The sequence below is a fragment of the Perca fluviatilis genome, chromosome 15 (assembly GCF_010015445.1).
Source record: "Perca fluviatilis chromosome 15, GENO_Pfluv_1.0, whole genome shotgun sequence".
Classification (NCBI taxonomy): Eukaryota; Metazoa; Chordata; class Actinopteri; order Perciformes; family Percidae; genus Perca; species Perca fluviatilis.
This window is the reverse complement of record NC_053126.1, coordinates 5,794,107-5,815,748: the sequence shown is the minus strand read 5'-3', so window position 1 is coordinate 5,815,748 and position 21,642 is coordinate 5,794,107. Positions and strand designations below refer to the sequence as shown.

The 21,642-nt window shown below is 44.1% G+C and overlaps 1 protein-coding gene across 1 annotated transcript in view; it reads left to right on the top strand.

Annotated features, from left to right (window-relative positions):
- The window catches only part of rnf216 (ring finger protein 216), a 24,014-nt gene extending 2,372 nt beyond the window's left edge, over window positions 1–21,642 (top strand). The window contains exons 4-17 of the mRNA XM_039825058.1: window positions 47–1,426; window positions 2,009–2,085; window positions 3,013–3,118; window positions 3,778–3,939; window positions 4,053–4,164; window positions 5,386–5,519; window positions 6,711–6,761; window positions 7,688–7,825; window positions 9,455–9,603; window positions 9,797–9,875; window positions 14,821–14,918; window positions 16,058–16,280; window positions 18,778–18,847; window positions 20,680–21,642. Of these exons, the coding sequence (XP_039680992.1) occupies window positions 47–1,426; window positions 2,009–2,085; window positions 3,013–3,118; window positions 3,778–3,939; window positions 4,053–4,164; window positions 5,386–5,519; window positions 6,711–6,761; window positions 7,688–7,825; window positions 9,455–9,603; window positions 9,797–9,875; window positions 14,821–14,918; window positions 16,058–16,280; window positions 18,778–18,847; window positions 20,680–21,068 (3,168 nt within the window). The 3' untranslated portion in view covers window positions 21,069–21,642. The remainder of the gene's footprint in view (window positions 1–46; window positions 1,427–2,008; window positions 2,086–3,012; window positions 3,119–3,777; window positions 3,940–4,052; window positions 4,165–5,385; window positions 5,520–6,710; window positions 6,762–7,687; window positions 7,826–9,454; window positions 9,604–9,796; window positions 9,876–14,820; window positions 14,919–16,057; window positions 16,281–18,777; window positions 18,848–20,679) is intronic.

Genomic DNA, 21,642 nt, shown 5'->3' with positions numbered 1-21,642 from the left:
ATTCATCTATCAACTTTTCTCTTTTGCCTCCTGTGTTTTCCTGCAGCCGCTAACGCCTGCACGCAGACACGTGATTCGCCCAGCAGCAAAATGGAGCGGGGCCTTGCACAACCTGATTCAAGTTGTAGGTCATAGTAGCGCAACCTCTGGGGTCCCCACGGTGGACCCTGGTTCTGCCCCCTCTACCTCCAGAGATGCCAAGGCCAACTCCTCTGCATTGCGGCCAGCCATACGGACACTGACACCAGTGCAGTCTAGCACGTCTGCACACACACAGCCACAACCTGGCTCTTCATTACACACACTGTCTCAGCCAAAACTTAACACAAACTCGCAGCAACAGGGTGGTACGTCAGCACACGCAAAAGTGGAACCCCATGCGGTTCCTATCCAAACCCCATCTACCTCCACAAATGCCAAGGCTAGTGCCAGCACATCCAGAGCACCTATACCAGTACTTCATCAGCCTCAACCCAGCACATCTGGACTCATACAGCCACACGCTGGCTCTTCAGTACGCGTAGCGGTGGAGCCCCAGGCGAGTACCTCTACCAGTGCCACACACTACTCTTGTGCGGTTGCATCAAGTTCTTCTACAAACACTCAAGAAAAGGCTGGTACAAGTAGTCATTCACAAGACAATCATCAGGCCAGTACTTCATCTGCACAGTCACAGTCTCGCACACCGATGCAGTCTCAGCCCAGTACATCTACACAGCTCCAGTCCAACGGGACCACAACCCAACAGCCCCACCTCATCCAGGTGAAGGAGGTGAAACTAGTCGTTTTTCCCCCGCAGCCGAGAGCATGCAAGGGCCCCCCCCCAACCCAACCCCAACAACAGCCGAGGCCCCAAAACCCCCTACAGCTAAGCCCCCCCCCCCCCCCCCCCCTTGTGTTACTCCATCACGCCATGCAGGGCAATCTCATTCAGATTGAACCACGGCCCCTGGCCCAGGCCCCTGCCCAGCCTCCAGTCCAGGCCCCTCAACCCCCTCAGGTGATACCGGTGATCCCCCCCGCAGTGCTAATAGCTGCCGCCCCAGAGAGACTAGGACCTCCAGAGGCAGGTCACCGGATCATCCTGGGCAGCCAAGCGCCTGGGGTGGCTGTTCCCAATCCTCCGCCACAGGCTGGTGCCTCTGGTGCGGTTCCACCAGCCCGCAGCCTCCACATCAGGATGCCTAACGTGAACTCTAACCCTCCAGCTCCCACAGCTTCAGTCCTAACCTTCACCCGCAATGGGGGTGAGGCTCGTCTCGTTCTGGCTCCAGCTCCGAACCCAGAAAGGGTCAATCCAGCCCCTGGTCTGGTCGCGGTCCCTCCTGCGCCAGAGGACATTCCCTGGATAGAGGATGCAAGGCCCGGTCCCTCTGCACCACGAGGGACAGAAGAGCCCCTTGTTAGAGCCCTTATCACTGGTGTTGTGAGTATCACATTAAGCGCTGTATGCATTGGTATGGTCTGCATGTCTATTATTTTTCTCATGAGCTCATCACTGGGTTAATATCAAGTTAATTGATTTGAATTGTGGTAGGGCAGCTGTGCAATTAATCACATTTTAATCGTGATTACGATTCCGACTCCAAACGATCACAAAAACAATGCAATCGAGAAAAAAATAGTTATTTTGCACATTTACGTTTTGCAAGTAAACTCTTATTTTTGTCCCGTTTAAAAAAAAAAAATAATAATAAATAAAATAAAAAAAAGTTTAAACGGGAAAAGTTATAGGGAAATTTCACAGTGCAAGGTGTTTTCACTGTTGATTTGTTTCACTGTTTCTAAGTTAAATAAATAAACATCTTTCCAAAAGTCAATGAGTAACCATGTTAGATAATCATGATTTCAGCATTGACCAAAATAATCGTGATTATGAATTTTTTCTTTTTTTTTTTTCTTTTTTTTTATAATCGAGCAGCTCTAAATTGTGGTGTAAACTATGCTTCTCACCTCCTCTGTCCCCAACTACATTCCACCTGTTCAACTCTTTGCGTTGCCTCTACAGTTGGATCTCTTCCCAGATGTCCAGGAAGCCTATGTAGCAGAACTGATCCAAAAGAATAATGTGAAAGACTTGAATGTGTAAGAAGCAGCAACCTTTTCCTTTCTCGAGTACTTCATATAAAGTAATAATTAGTGATTCAACATCTCAGGAAATGAATACCTGATAAGGTTTCTAGATTTGCTGCTGTATCCTTTGTACTTGTGTTGGAGTTAAATGTCTTTTTGTACCTTGGTTTATTCAGATCTAGTTTACTTTTCTTTGTTAACCTTTTATTATAGCTTAAAAGTAAATTCCTTTGTTCATATTAAGGATTTATTGAACTATCAACTTGACTTAAAGGTCCCATGACATGCTGCTTTTTGGATGCTTTTATATAGGCCTTAGTGTTCCCCTAATACTGTATCTGAAGTCTCTTTCCTGAAATTCTAGCTCAGCTAGAGCCAGTCCCACAATGAGCTTTCCTTAGTATGTGCCATTTCTGTGTCTGTAGCTATTGAGGAGGAGAGAGGGGGGGGGTTGGGCAAGGTGGAGGGTGGGGGTGTGGCCTAGACCAACCGCCATGCTTCGCTTGTTTGAAAGCCATGATGTCTCTCTCTCTTGGGCTGGCCAAATTCTCTGGGTGGGCAAATCAGAGAAAGGGCTCGGTTTACACCTATCACCATTTCTAGCCACTGGGGGACCATAGGCAGGCTGGGGGAACGCATATTAATGTTAAAAAACCTCATAAAGTGACATTTTCATGCCATGGGACCTTTTTAATAGTTTAACTAAAAGTATTACCCTGTTTTTAAATGCTCAATAATATTTCTTTCTAATGAAGAGGTTTGACCGAATTGGGTGTACACTTCATTGATATATATGCAATAGGGCACAGTCCCAAATCTGTATACTTGAAGTTGTTCTGTGTAGGTTGATAGGTATTGGAAGACCATCATACCCTTATAACTGTGTGTATGTCTGTACAAGCTTGTTTACATGCAGCCTCCCCTCTGCTCTGTTTCCAGTATCTGTAACCTGCTGTTGGAGAACCCAGAGTATCCAAGGGGGGATACAGCAGCCACAGTAGCTCCCACCAGCATCCTACTGGAGTCTGGAGACACCCAGACAGAGGTGTGTCCGTCCGTGTGTGTGTGTCCGTGTGTGTGTGTCCGTGTGTGTGTGTCCGTGTGTGTGTCCATGTGTGTGTGTCTGATGTAGTTGTGTGGGGTAATATAAAGTCATCAATCCGTATAATGTAGCCTCTGCAGCCCATAAATCACGCTTAAGAACATTATGTGCAGTGTGTATATAAACTGAAGAACTGGAAATGCAGGGAAGGATAGATTGTTCCTCATTACATAATTATGTCAATCAAACTTACCAAACAAATATATAATAATAGAGCTTTTTTTTTGAGGGTTGTCACCAGATTATGACTGTCCTGTTGTTGGGCAGAGAGAATGAATATCCTGAAAAAAAACATCATGTGATTGTTTCACATGGAAAGGAGAGTAACTTTGTCTGTATTTTTCTTTTCCTAAGCAAACTTTGGAGATTAGTGTACACACACACACACACACACACACACACACACACACACACACACACACACACACACACACACAGACCTTCAGTCTGCCCTACAATTAGAAAAAAAAACCTTGTGTCAAAATCGCAGTTATACAATGTTATTTTCCATTTGTTGTTGTGACTGCTCCATACCCGTCTTTAAATCCGATATCTCAGTGTCTTGTTACTTTGTTTATTCGTCGGTTATGGGTCTTTTCTAGGTGACCGAGGACCTGTTTGACTATACCAAACTGGGCCCGGTGGGACCTGAGGCTGTGATGCAGGCTGCCGACTTGCTCATGGCAGATTTCAGGATGCTCAGTTGTCAGGACATCAAATGGGCCCTCAATGCTCTGAAGGGACACTATGCAATCACACGCAAGGTACCTGCGGTCTCAGTAGTACACCGTGCCTCCTAGGAATGCAGTCGCATTTTAACCCTTTCTCTACTTTCTTGCTGTCTTTTACAAATGTCCTTCAACTCCCGCTCTCCCAGGCCTTATGTGAAGCTCTGAAGAAGTGGCAAGATTCAGGCGACCCCTCAGGAAAGAGACGACGGAGCAGAGCCTCCTCGGAGCGCTGCTACGTTGATTTCCATTTTGGACACGGTGAGCAAACCTTTTCACTTTTCTCTGTGCGTGCACGGCTGCTGCAAACCGCGAGTGTGTGTATGTTGTGTGCCTTCTTGTTTTGTTCCAATACACACTCATTTTAAACGACCAGTGTTTGTTAAAGGTCCCATGACATGCTGCTTTTTAGATGCTTTTATATAGGCCTTAGTGGTCCCCTAATACTGTATCTGAAGTCTCTTTTATATAGACCTTAGTGGTCCCCTAGTACTGTATCTGAAGTCTCTTTTATATAGGCCTTAGTGGTCCCCTAATACTGTATCTGAAGTCTCTTTTATATAGGCCTTAGTGGTCCCCTAATACTGTATCTGAAGTATCTTTTATATAGGCCTTAGTGGTCCCCTAATACTGTATCTGAAGTCTCTTTTATATAGGCCTTAGTGGTCCCCTAATACTGTATCTGAAGTCTCTTTTATATAGGCCTTAGTGGTCCCCTAACACTGTATCTGAACTATCTTTTATATAGACCTTAGTGGTCCCCTAATACTGTATCTGAAGTCTCTTTTATATAGACCTTAGTGGTCCCATAATACTGTATCTGAAGTCTCTTTTATATAGACCTTAGTGGTCCCCTAGTACTGTATCTGAAGTCTCTTTTATATAGACCTTAGTGGTCCCATAATACTGTATCTGAAGTCTCTTTTATATAGACCTTAGTGGTCTCCTAATACTGTATCTGAAGTCTCTTTTATATAGACCTTAGTGGTCCGCTAATACTGTATCTGAAGTCTCTTTTATATAGACCTTAGTGGTCCCCTAATACTGTATCTGAAGTCTCTTTTATATAGACCTTAGTGGTCCCCTAACACTGTATCTGAAGTCTCTTTTATATAGACCTTAGTGGTCCCCTAATACTGTATCTGAAGTCTTTCCTGAAATTCAGCCTTGGTGCAGAATTACAGCCACTAGAGCCAGTCCCACAATGAGCTTTCCTTAGGATGTGCCATTTCTGTGTCTGTAGCTATTGAGGAGGAGAGAGAGGGGGAGGGGGGTGTGGCCTTGACCAACTGCCCCTTTTGCTCGTTTGAAAGCCATGATGTCTCTTTTTCATGGGTGGACCAAAATCTGCGGGGGCGCTCCATCAGTGTTCTAGAAAAGCTGTTTTAGTTTCCGGTTAGTGTGGGTTAGGGTTAGCTGATTTTAAACCTACTTTTGCTGTGTACGAGGTGTCTCGCTCACTAGGTTGCCTCTGTCCAACAGATTCAGTGACGTTTCACAAGAGGATGTATTTCTTGGAGAGTGACCGACGCTACTGCAGGACGTACAACAGTCTGGAAGCCTCTGTGCAGAAGGAGCTTTCGTTCTATCAACAGAAGGCCAAGGAATGGGCAGAGGTACACACACACACACATTTTTTTTCTTGATGTAATTCACGATGTATCTCTGTTAGGGCTGGGCGATATGGAGAAAATCAAATATCACAATATTTTTGACCAAATGCCTCGATATCGATACCACAACGATATTGTAGTGTTGACTATTGGTGCTTTCACAAAATATTTACACAATGAGTGCCTGAAAGAATAGTCATCAGTAATGTGGATATAATGACTAAGTGGGTAAAGGCAAATAATAGAACAGTTACAACAGTCTGGTAAGTTCAGACAATGACATCACTTTACTGTAATTTAGCCTTTAAAACCAGGAAAAGACAGCACTTATTACGATATCAGGATATCCAAAATCTAAGACAATATCTAGTCTCATATCACGATATCAATATAATATAAATATATTGCCCAGCTCTAATCTCTGTCACCCAGTATTGCATGCACGCCTACAGACTTTATGCAACTTAATTTTGTTTTCTTTATTATATTGTGCGAGTACAGTCGTACGTTCTGTTTTGCTGCTACTAAGCAGTGAGTTTAGTGTATTTTTCTCTCCGCATAATTTTTTCCATCGGTATAATATTGCCAAGAGGAAAGTTTGATTAGTATGGAAGCTAATCCTTATGGCATTTTTGGAAAGGTCGCCTTTGTAAATGAAGCCGAATTTGAGATCATTCAAAAAAGAATGTATACAGACGTTAAGTGCTGCTTAATTAGCATATGCAACATTTCTTGCATCAGAGAATGTAATAGTCTGACTTATACCTGGCTCCGCTTACCAAGAATGGTTGCAGTTTGAGAGAATATTTATTTGAATGATTTTATTGCACTTATTTATATTTATACTTGTAGATATTTATGTCCTGATTGGTGGAACCTCAAGTATTCGTTTCAGGTTTTAAATACTTGTACCATTCTTTTAGTATGTTTTCATAGCTGTGTGTCATAATAATACAGTAAACTGAACAAATACAGTAAACTGAACCTGCTTTCAGGTGTAGCACTCCTGGCTTGACAAACACAGCTAAGAAAAAGTTGAATGTCCCAGCTCCTGGTTTACTAAACTCTCTCTCTCTCTCTCTCTCTCTCTCTCTCTCTCTCTCTCTCTCTCTCTCTCTCTCTCTCTCTCTCTCTCTCTCTCTCTCTCTCCTCCCCTCCCTCCCTGCCTCCCTCCCTCCCTCTCTCTCTCTCTAGCACGAGGACTTCCTCCTGGCTCTGCAGGTCAATGAGGATGAATACAAGAAGGTAGGAAGCACACATAACTCAACCAAACTGATGTAGCCTTCACAATGGTTCATACTGTGTTATTATTTTGTAAAAAAAAAAAAAAAAAAGGTTTCTCAACAGAATTTCACAATGCAGTATATACTATCAGAGGTATAAAGACCATACTTCCATAGGCGTTTGGTGTGCTTGTTCGAGGTAGTATTGGCTAGTCAGTCCCAAGGCAGCTGCTGAATGTATTTTTAAGATGGTTACATTTTTTATTATTCTGATTACACTAATACTAATTTTGGGACCCAGATTAAAATAGATCCTCCAGTATTTCCCTCAAAGTCAAACAGTTGAATGTTGTTATTATTATTATTATTATTATTTTTTTTTTAAACTTTAGTGCCTAACGTTTTGGTATTAATGAACGTCCGTTACATTCAAGCCATTACCAAATGAGCTGCTACAAAGCTAATTAAGACTATCAGCTCCACACAACTCTCTCTGGGTTTCTCAGTATGACTGTGTTCAGAAGATTGTGGCGTCCGGTGACTTTCGCGAGCAGAAACTCAAGTGAAGATAACTTCCTCTTCTGAAGAGTCTGTCATGTTTTTCTAATCCTCCGTGTCCTCCTTGGCTACTAGCATCTGCGTGGAGGAAGGGTGGGGCCGCGTGCGCGATCACGGAAGGCTTGTGTCATGTGGACGCGCCGACCGTGTTGTTATTACTTAGAATTCCTCATGGGGGCGACAGAAACTACGCACTATAACTTTAAAGTTCCCAAGTCCCTGAAAAGCGATTTACTTGTAGAATATATTGTAGACTAGTTGCCTTGAAGGTTAATTTTACTTCTTAGTCCCTCGAGTACCACAAGGCTCTTGACACTTTCACTAATTCTCAAAAGACAATCTCTTAAAGAATGCTTCATAAAATATGTCTCTGTCCGATTCTTTCTCCAGGACGGCCAGCTGATCGAGTGTGGCTGCTGCTACGGAGAGTTTGCGTTTGAGAAGATGACGCAGTGTTCAGACGGCCACCTGTTCTGTAAAGAGTGCCTGGTCAAATACGCTCAGGAGGCGGTATTTGGCTCCGGAAAGGTACCGACACACGCGCACTGTTTTTTTTTTTTTTCTCACATTTGAATAAGATGATAATGTTGCCAGGCAACTATAAATGATTCTTCTATAAAAACTAATGTCTTCCTGAGCTGGAGAATTACACAGAGATGTGGCAGCCAAACAAATGTTAGTTACTGTAGTTATATAATGAAATAGTCAGTGTGTGTGTGTGTGTGTGTGTGTGTGTGTGTGTGTGTGTGTGTGTGTGTGTGTGTGTGTGTGTGTGTGTGTGTGTGTTGTGTGTGTGTGTTGTGTGTGGTGTGTGCCCAAAGTATGTAAGATTTTTTTTTTCTTTGATTTCAAAAGTGTGTCAATATTATTCAGGTTTCCAGTCTCTGCAGGCTTTTTATCTTGCACTGAAATGAGAAGTACATTATTCTGTAGCATTATGTCATAAAACATAGCAAGAAATAATGTGACATATACAAGATTTGGAGTTAGGGCTGGGCGATATGGAGAAAATCAAATATCACAATATTTTTGACCAAATACCTCAATATCGATACCGCAACGATATTGTAGTGTTGACTATTGGTGCTTTCAAAAAATATTTACTCAATGAGATTTTTAATAAATAATCATCAGTAATGTGGATATAATGACTAAGTGGGTAAAGGCAAATAATAGAACAGTTACAACAGTCTGGTAAGTTCAGAAAATGACATCACTTTACTGTAATGCAGCCTTTAAAACCAGGAAAAGACAACACTTATGCCATATTACGATATCCAAAATCTAAGACAATATCTAGTCTCATATCACGATATCGATATAATATCAATATATTGCCCAGCTCTATTTGGAGTACAATGTGAAAAAAACAGTTGTCGGTTGTTTTGGTATGCCTGCAATCCAATAACAATGCAGTTCTGTAATAAATCCTCTCTGGTGCATCTTTATGAGACAATAGTTTGTGACATTGTTGTACTGGGGTGCATTATAATGAAAGGTGTTGAGAATGTTCTGTCTACCGCCATTTACCTACATCAGATCCTAATCATGTGGTAACTCCGTTTTTCAGTCCCTCCAGAAAAACGCGATTATGCGATCGCATAATTCAATGCATAATCAGCCGAAGTCCGCATATTTATGCGGGGGCCACATTTTTTCAAATACTTTCCACGCAAACTATGCAGGGCTTGCATGATGTCATAATCCCCGCAATTTTCGTTGCAAAAATGTCACATATATCTTAGCAGAAAGTTGAAAAATGTTGCGTTTACTTCACACAAGAGTAGCCATTTCCCCCTGTTGCCATGGAAACGTTATGAAGTGATGTAATTACGCGACGTGAACATCATCGAAAAGCAGGGTGTTGGGGGAATCACTTTTTTTTTTCTCTTTTTCATCAAACCGCAGTTTTTGCAAGTTCCCGCAATTTCATCGCATAAAATTGCATAAATATCATATAGCATATTCAGCGTATTTTTTTAAGAAAACGTGCCGCATAATCAAGAATTTTTGCCCACAACAATCACAAAAAAACTCCGCATTTTTCTTGAAGGACTGGTTTTTGTACATTGGGTGTATCTGCATACATGTGTTGGCTGAAGCTGGTTGCGAACGCACCGGTCTGTACATTTGTAATTGTGTGCGTTGACGTTGCAGTCGGAGCTGAGCTGCATGGAGGGGGGCTGCCCGTGCTCCTACCCAGTATGTGAGCTGGAGAAGGTGCTCCCAGAGAACATACTGTGTAAATACTACGAGAGGCAGGCGGAGGAGGCCGTCGCCGCCACCTGCGCTGATGAGCTTGTGAGGTAAGTGTGTGGGGGTGGGTGGGTGCATGTGTGTATGTGTATTACGTTCGTCTTGTATTTAATCTCTCTACGTGTGGTTCTGCAATAATGTCGGTTTGTTTTTCTCACAGTGGGATACTTTTATCTGGGTGTCTCATGTACAGCTGTGTCATGAATTTCACTCTCAACCCTCCTTCCTCTCTGGCTCTTTCAGGTGTCCGTTTTGCAACTTCCCAGCCTTGTTGGACAAAGACAGGTCTCTCTTTAGCTGTCCCAACCCTCGGTGCCGCAAGGTCAGTCCCACTCTGCATTTATTCAGTTCATTAGACCCTTTGAGCTTCTGGGGAAGCCAGTTTGTTGTATTGCTACTTTTCCCCCTCTGCAGACCAGAACTTTAAAGGAATAATGTAGGTTAACTCTCTGTCTCTTGCACAATGTATGCATCATCTTATGTTATCGCATATGGCTGTTTGTCAGAGTTAAATCACGCTGTACAGAAGAGAGCTTGAACCTGGATTTGAATTCAGCATCATAAATAATTCAGTCCCACCGTGACAGTGAAACCTGAAAAGCTCTGCGTGCGGCGTCCACTTCAGCATAAATCATCTCCGTGCAGCCTGGGCATGAGACAGAGATCAGGTCTGTCAGGATCAAAAAGATTGATGAACAGTTTTCAGCAGATGATTAAACCGGTTCCATCTGGCGAGGTCGCCACCTCCGTCTCCCTCTCTGTTTATCTCCCTCTGTCTGAGGAATGCAGGGGAGGTGTTGCTTTGTGTCTGCCAGCGCTGTCCCATGGAATTCCAGTCGAAAATCTCCATTATTTGGCAGAAACGCACACAAACACACTCACACCCACACATACCCACAATCATATTCTCACTCTCAACACACTCAAGCACAACCCTCCCTTCCTTCTCTTGTTGTGTCTTTGTCTCTCTTTTTTTCTTTCCTGTTCTTGTGTCTCACAGTCGTTTTGCTGCACCAAAATCTCTTTCCGACTCAACACACACACACACACACACACACACACACACACACACACTCTCCTACTATCACTACATTCCCGGAATGGGGGACAGAGAGAGATAAACACCTCGACATAATTCATGTGTATAATCACCTCTTGGCTCCATGGCACCAGTCCTCCAGCATATGTTAACTAATGATCTCAGGATGGTGGCTTACATTTGAAGCATGTATCAAGCCCATGTATTAAATTAGTTGCTTAAAATGATTTGTCACAGGAAAATAAATCACCATTGTCCAAGAAAAGATGCCAAACAATTTCTGGTTTCAGCTTCTCAGATGTGAGGATTTTCTTCTTTTGTCTGTTTTACGTCACTGTGGCTTGAATATCTTTGTATTTAAAAAAAAAAAAAAAAAGAATATCTTTGCGTTTGGCATCTGGGAAATTGTGATTTGCAATTTTTCTCCATTTTCTGACATTTTGTAGATCAAACCAACTAATCTTTCAATTGTAAAAGTAATCAACAGATTAATCAATAACTAAAATAATTCTTAGTTGCAATTAACTCAGGGACTAAACCTGTGTTTCAACTGGAGGAACCAGGGACTAAATGGTTCGATATAAAGACAAGGGCTGGCCATTTCTTGTTGTTCATTAATGTAGAAGCAGCAGTATCGTCTTTTCCTATTCCACCCATTCTTCTTCCTTTTTTTTTTTGTAAAACCTAGCGCCTATGTAACCCAGAATGCAACTCGATCGTTGGGCCATTAGAGATTAGATTAGATTGTATTTTGCTAGTTATGGCTAGCGTTGCCTCAGGCACGCCCCAAGACCTTAAAAACACACTTTGATGTGTTCCCCTTTTGCGCTTGTTAATATTTTATGATCGATTTACAGAATTCTCTGGAAGCACACAGAGATCTTCTGTGTCTGGTCAGACTATAAAGTGTCATTTAAACATCAGCTGACTCTGCCCAAGCTCCGCTAGTTCCTCTGGCAACACAGTAGTCATCTATTTATTAATTTCTTTGCAGTGACTTCTCTTTTAAGAACTGGATTATGAGATGGTCCTGCTGTCCCAAATTTATCCTATTTAAGCCTTGCTGTATAAGTCGTACCTTGTCAATGCAGTCATTGCTCAAAAAGCAACAGGGCCCTAAATGTAATCACGCAAACATCTGAGGTTGTACACAATGCAAAGGTGTACTGCTATTCAGTCCAGTAACCTGTAGGTGGAGCCAGAGGTCCATAGTGGCTGCCATGCTGTGTCCCTGCACAGCTGCATCCTATTACATACTCATACACACGCCCAAAGATACAAAAAGTCATGCTAGTATAGACGTGCTCCAGATATCTTTTGGTCTGATCCTTTTCTGAATAGGTTTCGTCTGCAGAGCACTAAGCCACAGCTGCAGATTTAGATCAGTTATTAGAATATGTTCACAGTATTATTCTCAACAGTCTTACATATACACTTTTGACTTATGAAGGAAACAGTGCATTCTTTCTTCGTTGGGTGAGTCAAGTCCTACTAAAAAGTTAACCCAACTTGCTTCCTCTTTTACTGTGTGAAGGAATCAGGATGCGAGTCTGTGGCTGCTGTGGTGTGTGTGTTGTCTGGGGAGTCTGGGTTTCTCCCATTGTGGTGCAACGCGCCTCGAAAACCCAGATATTGTCACACACAGATTACCATTATATAGACGAGCTTTACTGCAGGTCTCTTTTTCATGTGTTTTTTATTTTTTTTAATCCCATCAGCATAAGCTCGCTTGAAGACAGTTGTTGTACAGTCGGTCGGCCCGCTCAGTCTACGAGCAGGGAGGGGCTTCATTATGTAACCGACACACTTCCGTAAGCCCACCCGCCTTCTCCCACACCGCCACCTCATTGGCTGGCTGCACGTTCCACTCCCGTCCTGCTGCTTTCTTACTGGTTGTTTCTCACTTCCGCCTCCATTTCAAATGGGGTTCAGATCAAGTTTGACCCAGATTCTCCTCCCTGTCTTTTCCTTTCCCCTGCTCCTGCTCCTCTGCCCTGGCTCTGTCTGACCCCCTCGGTTACTAATGTATTCCACATGTGGTTATGAGGACATTTGGATCGGCTTGTCCCGGCCTGCGTATGATTACTTCATGAAAATAGAGGAATGTAAAATGTAGGCCAGTGGAAGGCGAGTGCAAACAAGAGCTGAGATCTGTGCCCTAGAGTCTTTTTGTATGTCATATGTTATCACATCTGTACTCAGATTTGATTGCAGTAAAAGCCACCTCCCCACAAAAAAAAAAAAAATAACCACACACACACCCGTGCACACATGCACTCTCGACGCAGCCCCCCAATCAGAAGCTCTGCAAGCTGCTTGCACTGCCTTATAAGGCCTACTGCAGCCTGCACCATGAGAGAAAAGAGATAGAAAAGACCGTTTCGGAGGCGGAGAGGCAAGGTATGAATGAAGACGGAGAAAGGTTATACTGGGTGGGAGGGGAGAAAAAGAGGGTAGGGCCCAAGGGAGAGAAGTGCAGTGAATGGAGATGGAGGACAAGTTAGAGCACGATGGGTGGGGTGAATGAATGACCGGATGTAGAGACTGAAGTAAAACCGCTAAACGGCACTATTTCCCAGAAGTTGCTCACATTGCTGCCATTTGTGCATCGTGAAGTTGACTCCGACGTCACCGGCTGTATTTTTGGCCTCGCTGTAAGAACTCAGGTGTGTTCCTGCTTTTCAACATCTTGTCAAACAGGTCCCCAGACACACACACACACACACACTCTGTCACCCTTTTCTAATATCGTCCCTCTTCCTGGTCTCTAGGTTACCACTAGGGGGTGATCTTTCACTGCTCTGCCTTCCCTCCTCCTCCCCTTCTCAATCTCTGCCTCAGGGTCTTTGTGTGATCTGGCTTTTTCTGACACTTGAGCCCAGTTCTTCTGCGGCCCTTGGCTGGCACACAACCCTTCCTCCCCTCCTCTAAAGACCCTTGTCTTAGAGACAGTTTTCTCAATATACTTTATGGATCTCTGGTACATTCCAGTGCTTCTCAGCTGTGTCTCGTGCATTTCTCTGCTTGGACACTCCCTTTTATAAATCAGAAACTCCACACAAATGTGAACACAGTTGGTTGACTTTTCATCTGTTTTGGGTTTTTGAAAAGAGCTCATCCTTTGCTCAAAGCTGACTTTGAAGGTCCTTGTGTGTCTTCGGAGAGTCTTTAGGCGTTTCCACCCAAATTAACTCCGAATGCCAACGGAAACTCGGAGCTTCTCCAGCTCAGTTCCCCACCCTCTGGCTGACCTTGCACACACGCAGCTGTCTCGGTGAATACTGTGAGAGACACAAGCCTGTGGTAGCGAAAATGACAAAATAACACGCCCGAACAGTGACTGAAGGATGTGTAAATACGTCGCAGGACGTAGAGGGCGTGCTTCTGCTAGATGAAGGGCTTCCTTCCCAGGTTAAGAGTCACACTGGACGTTGTCGTGGAGATATGCATCATACTGGTGCTGCATCAGCTGTCATATGCCACGCTCTTCAATATTAGATGAGCGTTTCAAATATTTATGGGGACCCCACTTAGCTAAGGGTTAGCAAGGGAGGCAACCCCTAACTAACTGTGTGTGTGTGTGTGTGTGTGTGTGTGTGTGTGTGTGTGTGTGTGTGTGTGTGTGTGTGTGTGTGTGTGTGTGTGTGTGTGTGTGTGTGTGTGTGTGTGTGTGTGTGTGTGTGTGTGTGTGTTGTCGTGTGTTTTCAGCAATGTTGTCTGAACGTCTCTGGCTGACATGACAAAGGAGGTTGGAGGATGGAGTTGCTGTTTCTAGGCAACCGAGCAGTCAGCGGCGAGCAAATCACACCATTGCTGCAGTCTCACACACACACACACACACACACACACACACACACACACACACACACACACACACACATACACATACATTTGCAGGGAGAGCCACACCTAATAGCTGTGTCTGTGCAAGTCCCTGCAGTGGCAGCACCAGCAGCATATAGAGCAGACTGTGGGGGAATACTCTGACTGCAGGGCTCCTCTTATTCAGCAGGAACTGGACAGGAGGGGGGGGGGGTAGCGATGTGGAAACGTGCGACAATCTCTTGGTATTTGATGATCTATAAAAAAAAAAAAAAAACTGTGAATAAATGTTACGAGGAGATTCTAATGAAAACGACTCCCTGTTTTTGCCTTCTCTTTCTATTTGTCCTACCTAATCCCTGCACTTGACGTTTGGTGAATTCCTTTCTTGTCTTTTTTTCTGCAGGAGAGCTGTAGAAAGTGCCATGTCCAGTGGAAGCAGCACGTGGGGAAGACTTGCGAGCAGGTCCTGGAGAGGGACGAGATCCGCATGAGGGTGCTCTTGTAAGTGGTCCTGCAGAAACAAACGGGACTCCACCAGACTCCTTTATCAGCACACCACCACTTAGCCGGCTACGCTAATGATCTGCAGAGGACATACGAGTCTCTCATATACAGATTTCTACTTCCTTTGATGGGATGACGAGAAGCTTTGTGGTTATTATTTTGGCTCCGGGAACCTTAATAAACTCTAAAACATTGCACACGTGCTTAATATTAAAAAGTACAAATTTAATTTGTCCTGCTAGGACATATTTTATTTTAAATTATACCAAGCAGCCCATGCTTATTCACAACCTTTTGAAACTCCCACCAGGTCGTCTTTGTTCCCATTCAGTCCATCTCTTTTTCATTTATTCAATTTATCTCATCAAAAACACACTAGAACCAGTTCCATGATCAGGCTCCCAGAAATCACCATCATGGTCCGTACAGGGCACTATTAACATTCATATATTAATATTTGGCATGACAAAGAATACATTTAATCATAGTAAATCATAAACAACCGGGCTCCTAATTAGCCACAGTGTTTTCTACCCATGAACCCATTTTTTTTTGTCTCAGGCCCCGTTTTTATTTTCTCGCTGTCCCCTGTACTCCTCACTCGGAGAGGATGCTGGGTAAACAGCTCAGTTTCCCGGACAACAGTCGGGGGAAGCGGAGTGGCTGGCTGCTTCCTGTGGCCCAGAAGGCCCTCAAGCAGTGCTTCCTGTTTTGCAGCCGTACACAGATCTTCTCACTTCCTGGTGCTGAAAGAGACAGGAAGTGGCCTGGTAGAAGGATCAGTGGAGCAGCTCTGAGCAGCACCACTGACCCGATGGTTTCAACAGGACGTAACTTAAAAGTGTCTAAAAATCACAACGGCAACTTTAGACCAAGACCAAGAACTGGGAGAGGCCTCAGAAGAGAGTACAGAAACATATATGTATTTATGTATGTTTCTGTACTATATATATATTTAAAAACAAGTTATTAACGTTTATGACATGGCGCTTCTGCCAGAAGCATTCGGTTAGGGTTCATGTGTGTTCATGACCGTGTCATGTCACTCTCATGTAGATACCTTCAGGTGAAGTGTTACTAATTTCTCTTACTCCCCTGTTCATCAGTTTGTCTCCCTCTCTGTCCACGTGCTGCAGCGAGGAGCGCATGACGGCAGCTCGGGTGAGGAAGTGCGTCAAGTGCGGGACGGGCCTGGTCAAGTCGGAGGGCTGCAACCGGATGTCGTGCCGCTGCGGCAGCTTCATGTGCTACCTCTGCAGAGAGCCCATCACCGGCTACAACCACTTCTGCCAGCACGCCCGCTCTCCTGGCGCTCCCTGCCGACACTGCCGCAAGTGCTCCCTCTGGACCGACCCCACGGTACTTTCTCAGACACGGCCTTTGCCTTCGCCTTTGGCCTGAGCTTTTATTTTAAAGGGAACGTTTTCTTTCGTCTGGCCTGGTTTTGTCAAAATTGTAGCAGGAAGGCCTTATGCGACACCAGCTCTTTGGTTTTCTTTCTGTAAAGCTACATTCAGACCAACAAAAAAAGCGATCTGGCGATTTGCTGCATCATTATGCGGCCCGGGGTCAATGAAAGGGCCCATTAGTGTGACGTCATGTTGTGTACTTTAACCCCCCCCCCCCCCCCATATGTAGTTTCAAAATGACTGTTTCCGTCAGATCGTTTATAGATCTCGATGTTTCCGACTGCACTTGAAGGCAGCTTGATTTTACGGACAAAGAGAAAAGAGACTAGCGAGACACATTGACTGTGATTTGTTGTTGCAGGAAACTTGCGGCTGTTACAACTCCTGGGCAAGTTCTAAAAAAAAAATTAGTTGTGGCATCGACATGGATGTATTAAGAGAACGTGCAGCGATAGAGGCAGTGATGTTTCCCATCTACTGTACAGGACTCTCACAGCGCCTCAAAACACAGCGACAAGCCTGATCCACGGTCACGTGATTGGCCACCGCAGCGTAGGGTTGCACGATATTGACTAAATGTGATTATTGCGATGTTGATTATGAATATTGCGATATACATATTCATTTTGGTGTTTTTAAACATATGTAAAATTACAAAAGTTACGGGAAAACGCATCAAAATAGATTCATAACAAATAAAACAAGTTTTCTTACAACACAAGGTTTATTCCAACTGACGGTCATATTGGACCGGTCCAACATGAATAAATAAATAATGACCACTACAGGACAGGACATGTTTTACTGGTTGGACAGTATAAAATATATAAATAAAGAGAACAGGACATGTTTTACTGGTTGGACAGTATAAAATATATAAATAAAGAGGACAGGACACAACCTTTCTTTTGCTTTTCTGATTCGTTCCGTTTAGTTATCTCTATTTCTTCCCTTACGCTGTCACTCTGTTGAAATGTGCACACACGTCACGTGGTACGCTCCATAGGGTTTGTCACATAGTGGACCCGTGCGCTGACGTGCACTAACACGTGCAAGTGGCACGGTAACTGGCCAATGAAATGATGATCATCACAGCGTGTCAAGCTCTAAATCAAACACCACCAAGCCACACGGCCAACGGATGGGACGCAGTGCTTCACAAAATAAACCAAATATTACGTACTTACTGCGGCACTTTCAATATAATATTGCGCGACGTGATATCGCGATAACGATATTGAGTCAATATGTCATGCACCCCCTACCGCAGCGTGACGTGGGGTTGCGTTTCTCCACAAGTGTCTGTTCATTCTGTCATTTGGCCACTGACTTTAGCCGGCACACATTCAGTTCATCATTCATTCATATTTCTTTTACCGCTCACAAACGTGTTCATTAACTCCCCTTCACTTTGACCCTGACCATCTGACTCTGCGGTAGCCCACAGTGGCCTGGCCACAGTATCCCTGGCAAACCGGACCAACGATTAGTCCCCGAGCAGTTAATGAGCTGGAGCCGCTCCAGCAGCGCTAGAGAGGCACCAGAGCTGGCCAAGAGATGGTCTCCACGTGCATTGCCAAGAAATGTATAAATACTGGTAACCTGAGGGCTGGTGAAAGGGGGCCGGCTGCCTTCTTATCATCATCATTATTATTATTATTATTATTAAAGGTTTTTCCTTGTCAAGAATGAAAGTGAAGGAAGTTCTGACTAAATAAATACACACCGTTCACCGGCTTTATTTTCACTTCACCCAAAAGTTTAATTTTCAGGCGAGAGAAAAGGCGAGGCACAAACTAGTACAGCTGGTCAATTTATATCCCGCTGGTTCATCTAATGACAAACTGCAGTCCCACCCTCCACCGTAGCTCTGACCTCCCTGGAGACCCCCCCCCCCCATCCACACTACTACGTTTACGCCTCGCGTCCACACTACTCCGGCGTTTCCGAGCCCCGTAAACAAAGACATTTTAGAATCGCCGCTGACCCCTTTTTGGTTTTAAATTGCCGCGGTTGCGTTGTAGCGCGGACGGGCATAAACGGAGCCCCTTCGGATAACGACGGCGCTGACGCCAGCGTTTGCCTCGTGATTGGGTCTTCTCAGTCATTACGTGTCCTTCCCTGATTCGTCACGCCCCTATCACATGACCCTTTCCCAGAAAAAAACAAGCCACTGACTACCAGTGGCTATTTTAACATGGATAGCGACGTTCAGGCGCTGCCGACCTTGTTGTCGATGCTAGCAGCTGTTTGTGCTGTTAAATTCTGTTTTTTTTATGCTTTATAAAACCCAAGCCTGCTGCTAAACAAGTGCTATGTTGGTGGCTAGAGCTTATGTTTATACTTGTGCATTACAAGGTTAAGTCATGGCTACTTTATGAAGATCACAACATGTCTTTTGGGTTGTCACATTGTGAATACTAACAACTTTGTGTTTGTTTCTGCAGCAAGATGATGAGCGAATCATTCAGGAGATCCAGAAGAAAGGAGAGGAAGAGCTGAATAAGAAGAGCGCAGGTCAGTACTGACCGTCACTTATTGTCGGAGCTGTTGCAACTATTTATTATTGCTCAGTGATTCAACCCCCGGTAACATTTCGTAAACTGTTCCTTTCTTCAGACCGATATGGAAATGTGACGAATTCTGTTTCCTGGCAGAGAAATGTAGCACTGCCGCAACATTATTCTTCCTCTCTGCTGCTTCCCCTTTGTCTGTCTAAACATTTATTTATTCAGACAAGTTGGCTGCTGTTTACACCATAAACCGGCAGCGGTTGCAGGAGTGTTTCCTGTTGATTTGGTCGGTCTGAATGTGTTTGTGTAAAGTATGCGGGGCAGGCGAGGGGTTCAGTTCAAACCTCCAGGAAGTCTGACAACATTTAAAGGTCCCATGGCATGAAACATTTCACTTTATGAGGTTTTTTAACAGGAATATGCATTCCCCCAGCCTGCCTATGGTCCCCCAGTGACTAGAAATGGTGATAGGTGTAAACCGAGCCCTGGGTATCCTGCTCTGCCTTTGAGAAAATGAAAGCTCAGATGGACCAATCAGGAATCTTCTCCTTATGAGGTCATAAGGAGCAAGGTTACCTCCCCTTTCTCTGCTCCCAGAGAATTTGGCCCACCCATGAGAGAGAGACATCATGGCTTTCAAATGAGAAAAGTGGCAGTTGGTCAAGGCCACACCCCCCCCCTCCACCCTGCCCCCCTCTCTCCTCCTCAATAGCTACAGACACAGAAATGGCACATCCTAAGGAAAGCTCATTGTGGGACTGGCTCTAGTGGCTGTAATTCTGCACCGAGGCTGAATTTCGGGAAAGAGACTTCAGATACAGTATTAGGGGACCACTAAGGTCTATATAAAAGAGACTTCAGATACAGTATTAGGGGACCACTAAAGGTCTATATAAAAGAGACTTCAGATACAGTATTAGGGGACCACTAAAGGTCTATATAAAAGAGACTTCAGATACAGTATTAGGGGACCACTAAGGTCTATATAAAAGAGACTTCAGATACAGTATTAGGGGACCACTAAGGTCTATATAAAAGAGACTTCAGATACAGTATTAGGGGACCACTAAAGGTCTATATAAGAGACTTCAGATACAGTATTAGGGGACCACTAAAGGTCTATATAAAAGAGACTTCAGATACAGTATTAGGGGACCACTAAGGTCTATATAAAAGAGACTTCAGATACAGTATTAGGGGACCACTAAGGTCTGTATAAAAGAGACTTCAGATACAGTATTAGGGGACCACTAAGGTCTATATAAAAGAGACTTCAGATACAGTATTAGGGGACCACTAAGGTCTATATAAAAGAGACTTCAGATACAGTATTAGGGGACCACTAAGGTCTATATAAAAGAGACTTCAGATACAGTATTAGGGGACCACTAAAGGTCTATATAAGAGACTTCAGATACAGTATTAGGGGACCACTAAGGTCTATATAAAAGAGACTTCAGATACAGTATTCGGGGACCACTGAGGTCTATATAAAAGAGACTTCAGATACAGTATTAGGGACCACTAAGGTCTATATAAAAGAGACTTCAGATACAGTATTAGGGACCACTAAGGTCTATATAAAAGAGACTTCAGATACAGTATTAGGGGACCACTAAGGTCTATATAAAAGAGACTTCAGATACAGTATTAGGGGACCACTAAGGTCTATATAAAAGAGACTTCAGATACAGTATTAGGGGACCACTAAGGTCTATATAAAAGCATCCAAAGAGCACCATGTCATGGGACCTTTAAATCTGCTATGAAACCGGACAGAAAGATCTGGTTCATCCATAACTTAAATTTTTTTTTTTATTTTATTTCTTCTCTCAGATAATTCAGGAAAGAGGGTCGGCCCTCCTCCGGAGCCCATTGTCGACGCCAAGCGGCCGTGTGTGGGTCCGCCCCCCGAAAACCCGCAGAACCCGAACCCCGCGGCCCCTCCTCACCCGCAGGCGGTACAAGCTCCCCTGTTCGTGCCTCCACGCGGCCCCCGCTACCCTCCGGCTCCGCCTCAGGGCAGGATGTATGTCCTTCCCCAGATGCCCCCGGCCCTCTATGTGCCCCCCCTACAGCACCTGCCCCCCCTGAACAATAACAACAACAACAACCACAACCATCACCCTCCTCCTCCTCCAATTAACCCTCATCACCAAAATATGGACATGATGGATATGCCCATGCACTACGGACCCCCGCACCGCTACTACAGACGCTTCTAACGGACGCTCTGTGACGAGTTGTGTTAACCGCGGTGCAATCCGCTCATCCTCACACACACACACACACACACACACACACACACACACACACACACGCGCTCGCTCTCTACAGTTCTGCTTTTCATTTCAGTGCTGTTTTTTGAGATGTTATTTTGTATCTCTTTCAGTGTGCATCACCGTTTTCTACTCCTTCTCTCTATCCTTTTTCCTGGTTTGCGTGCTCATGCAGATTTTGGATATTCTTCTGAGTTGATCTGATGAAACGCGCTGAAATGAAAAGTGCATCTGTGGAACGAGAGCCACACATTTAGACACTTTGCCTTCTCCCGCTGAACTTGGGACTTCAATAATGAAGCAAAACGCTACGTTACATGTTCCTTTTATTCATCTTTTTTTCTGTTTGGGGTTGAACTGATGAACGGTTTAGAATCTTGAGACGATTTATTTCCAGTTTATACATATATTTTTGAGTACATAATTGAAAATAAAACCAGTTAGCATTCCCTTCTGTAACTTTTGTGCAACAGGTGTGAGACCACACAATTTTCTAATAAAGTTGTATGTTCGCATTGTC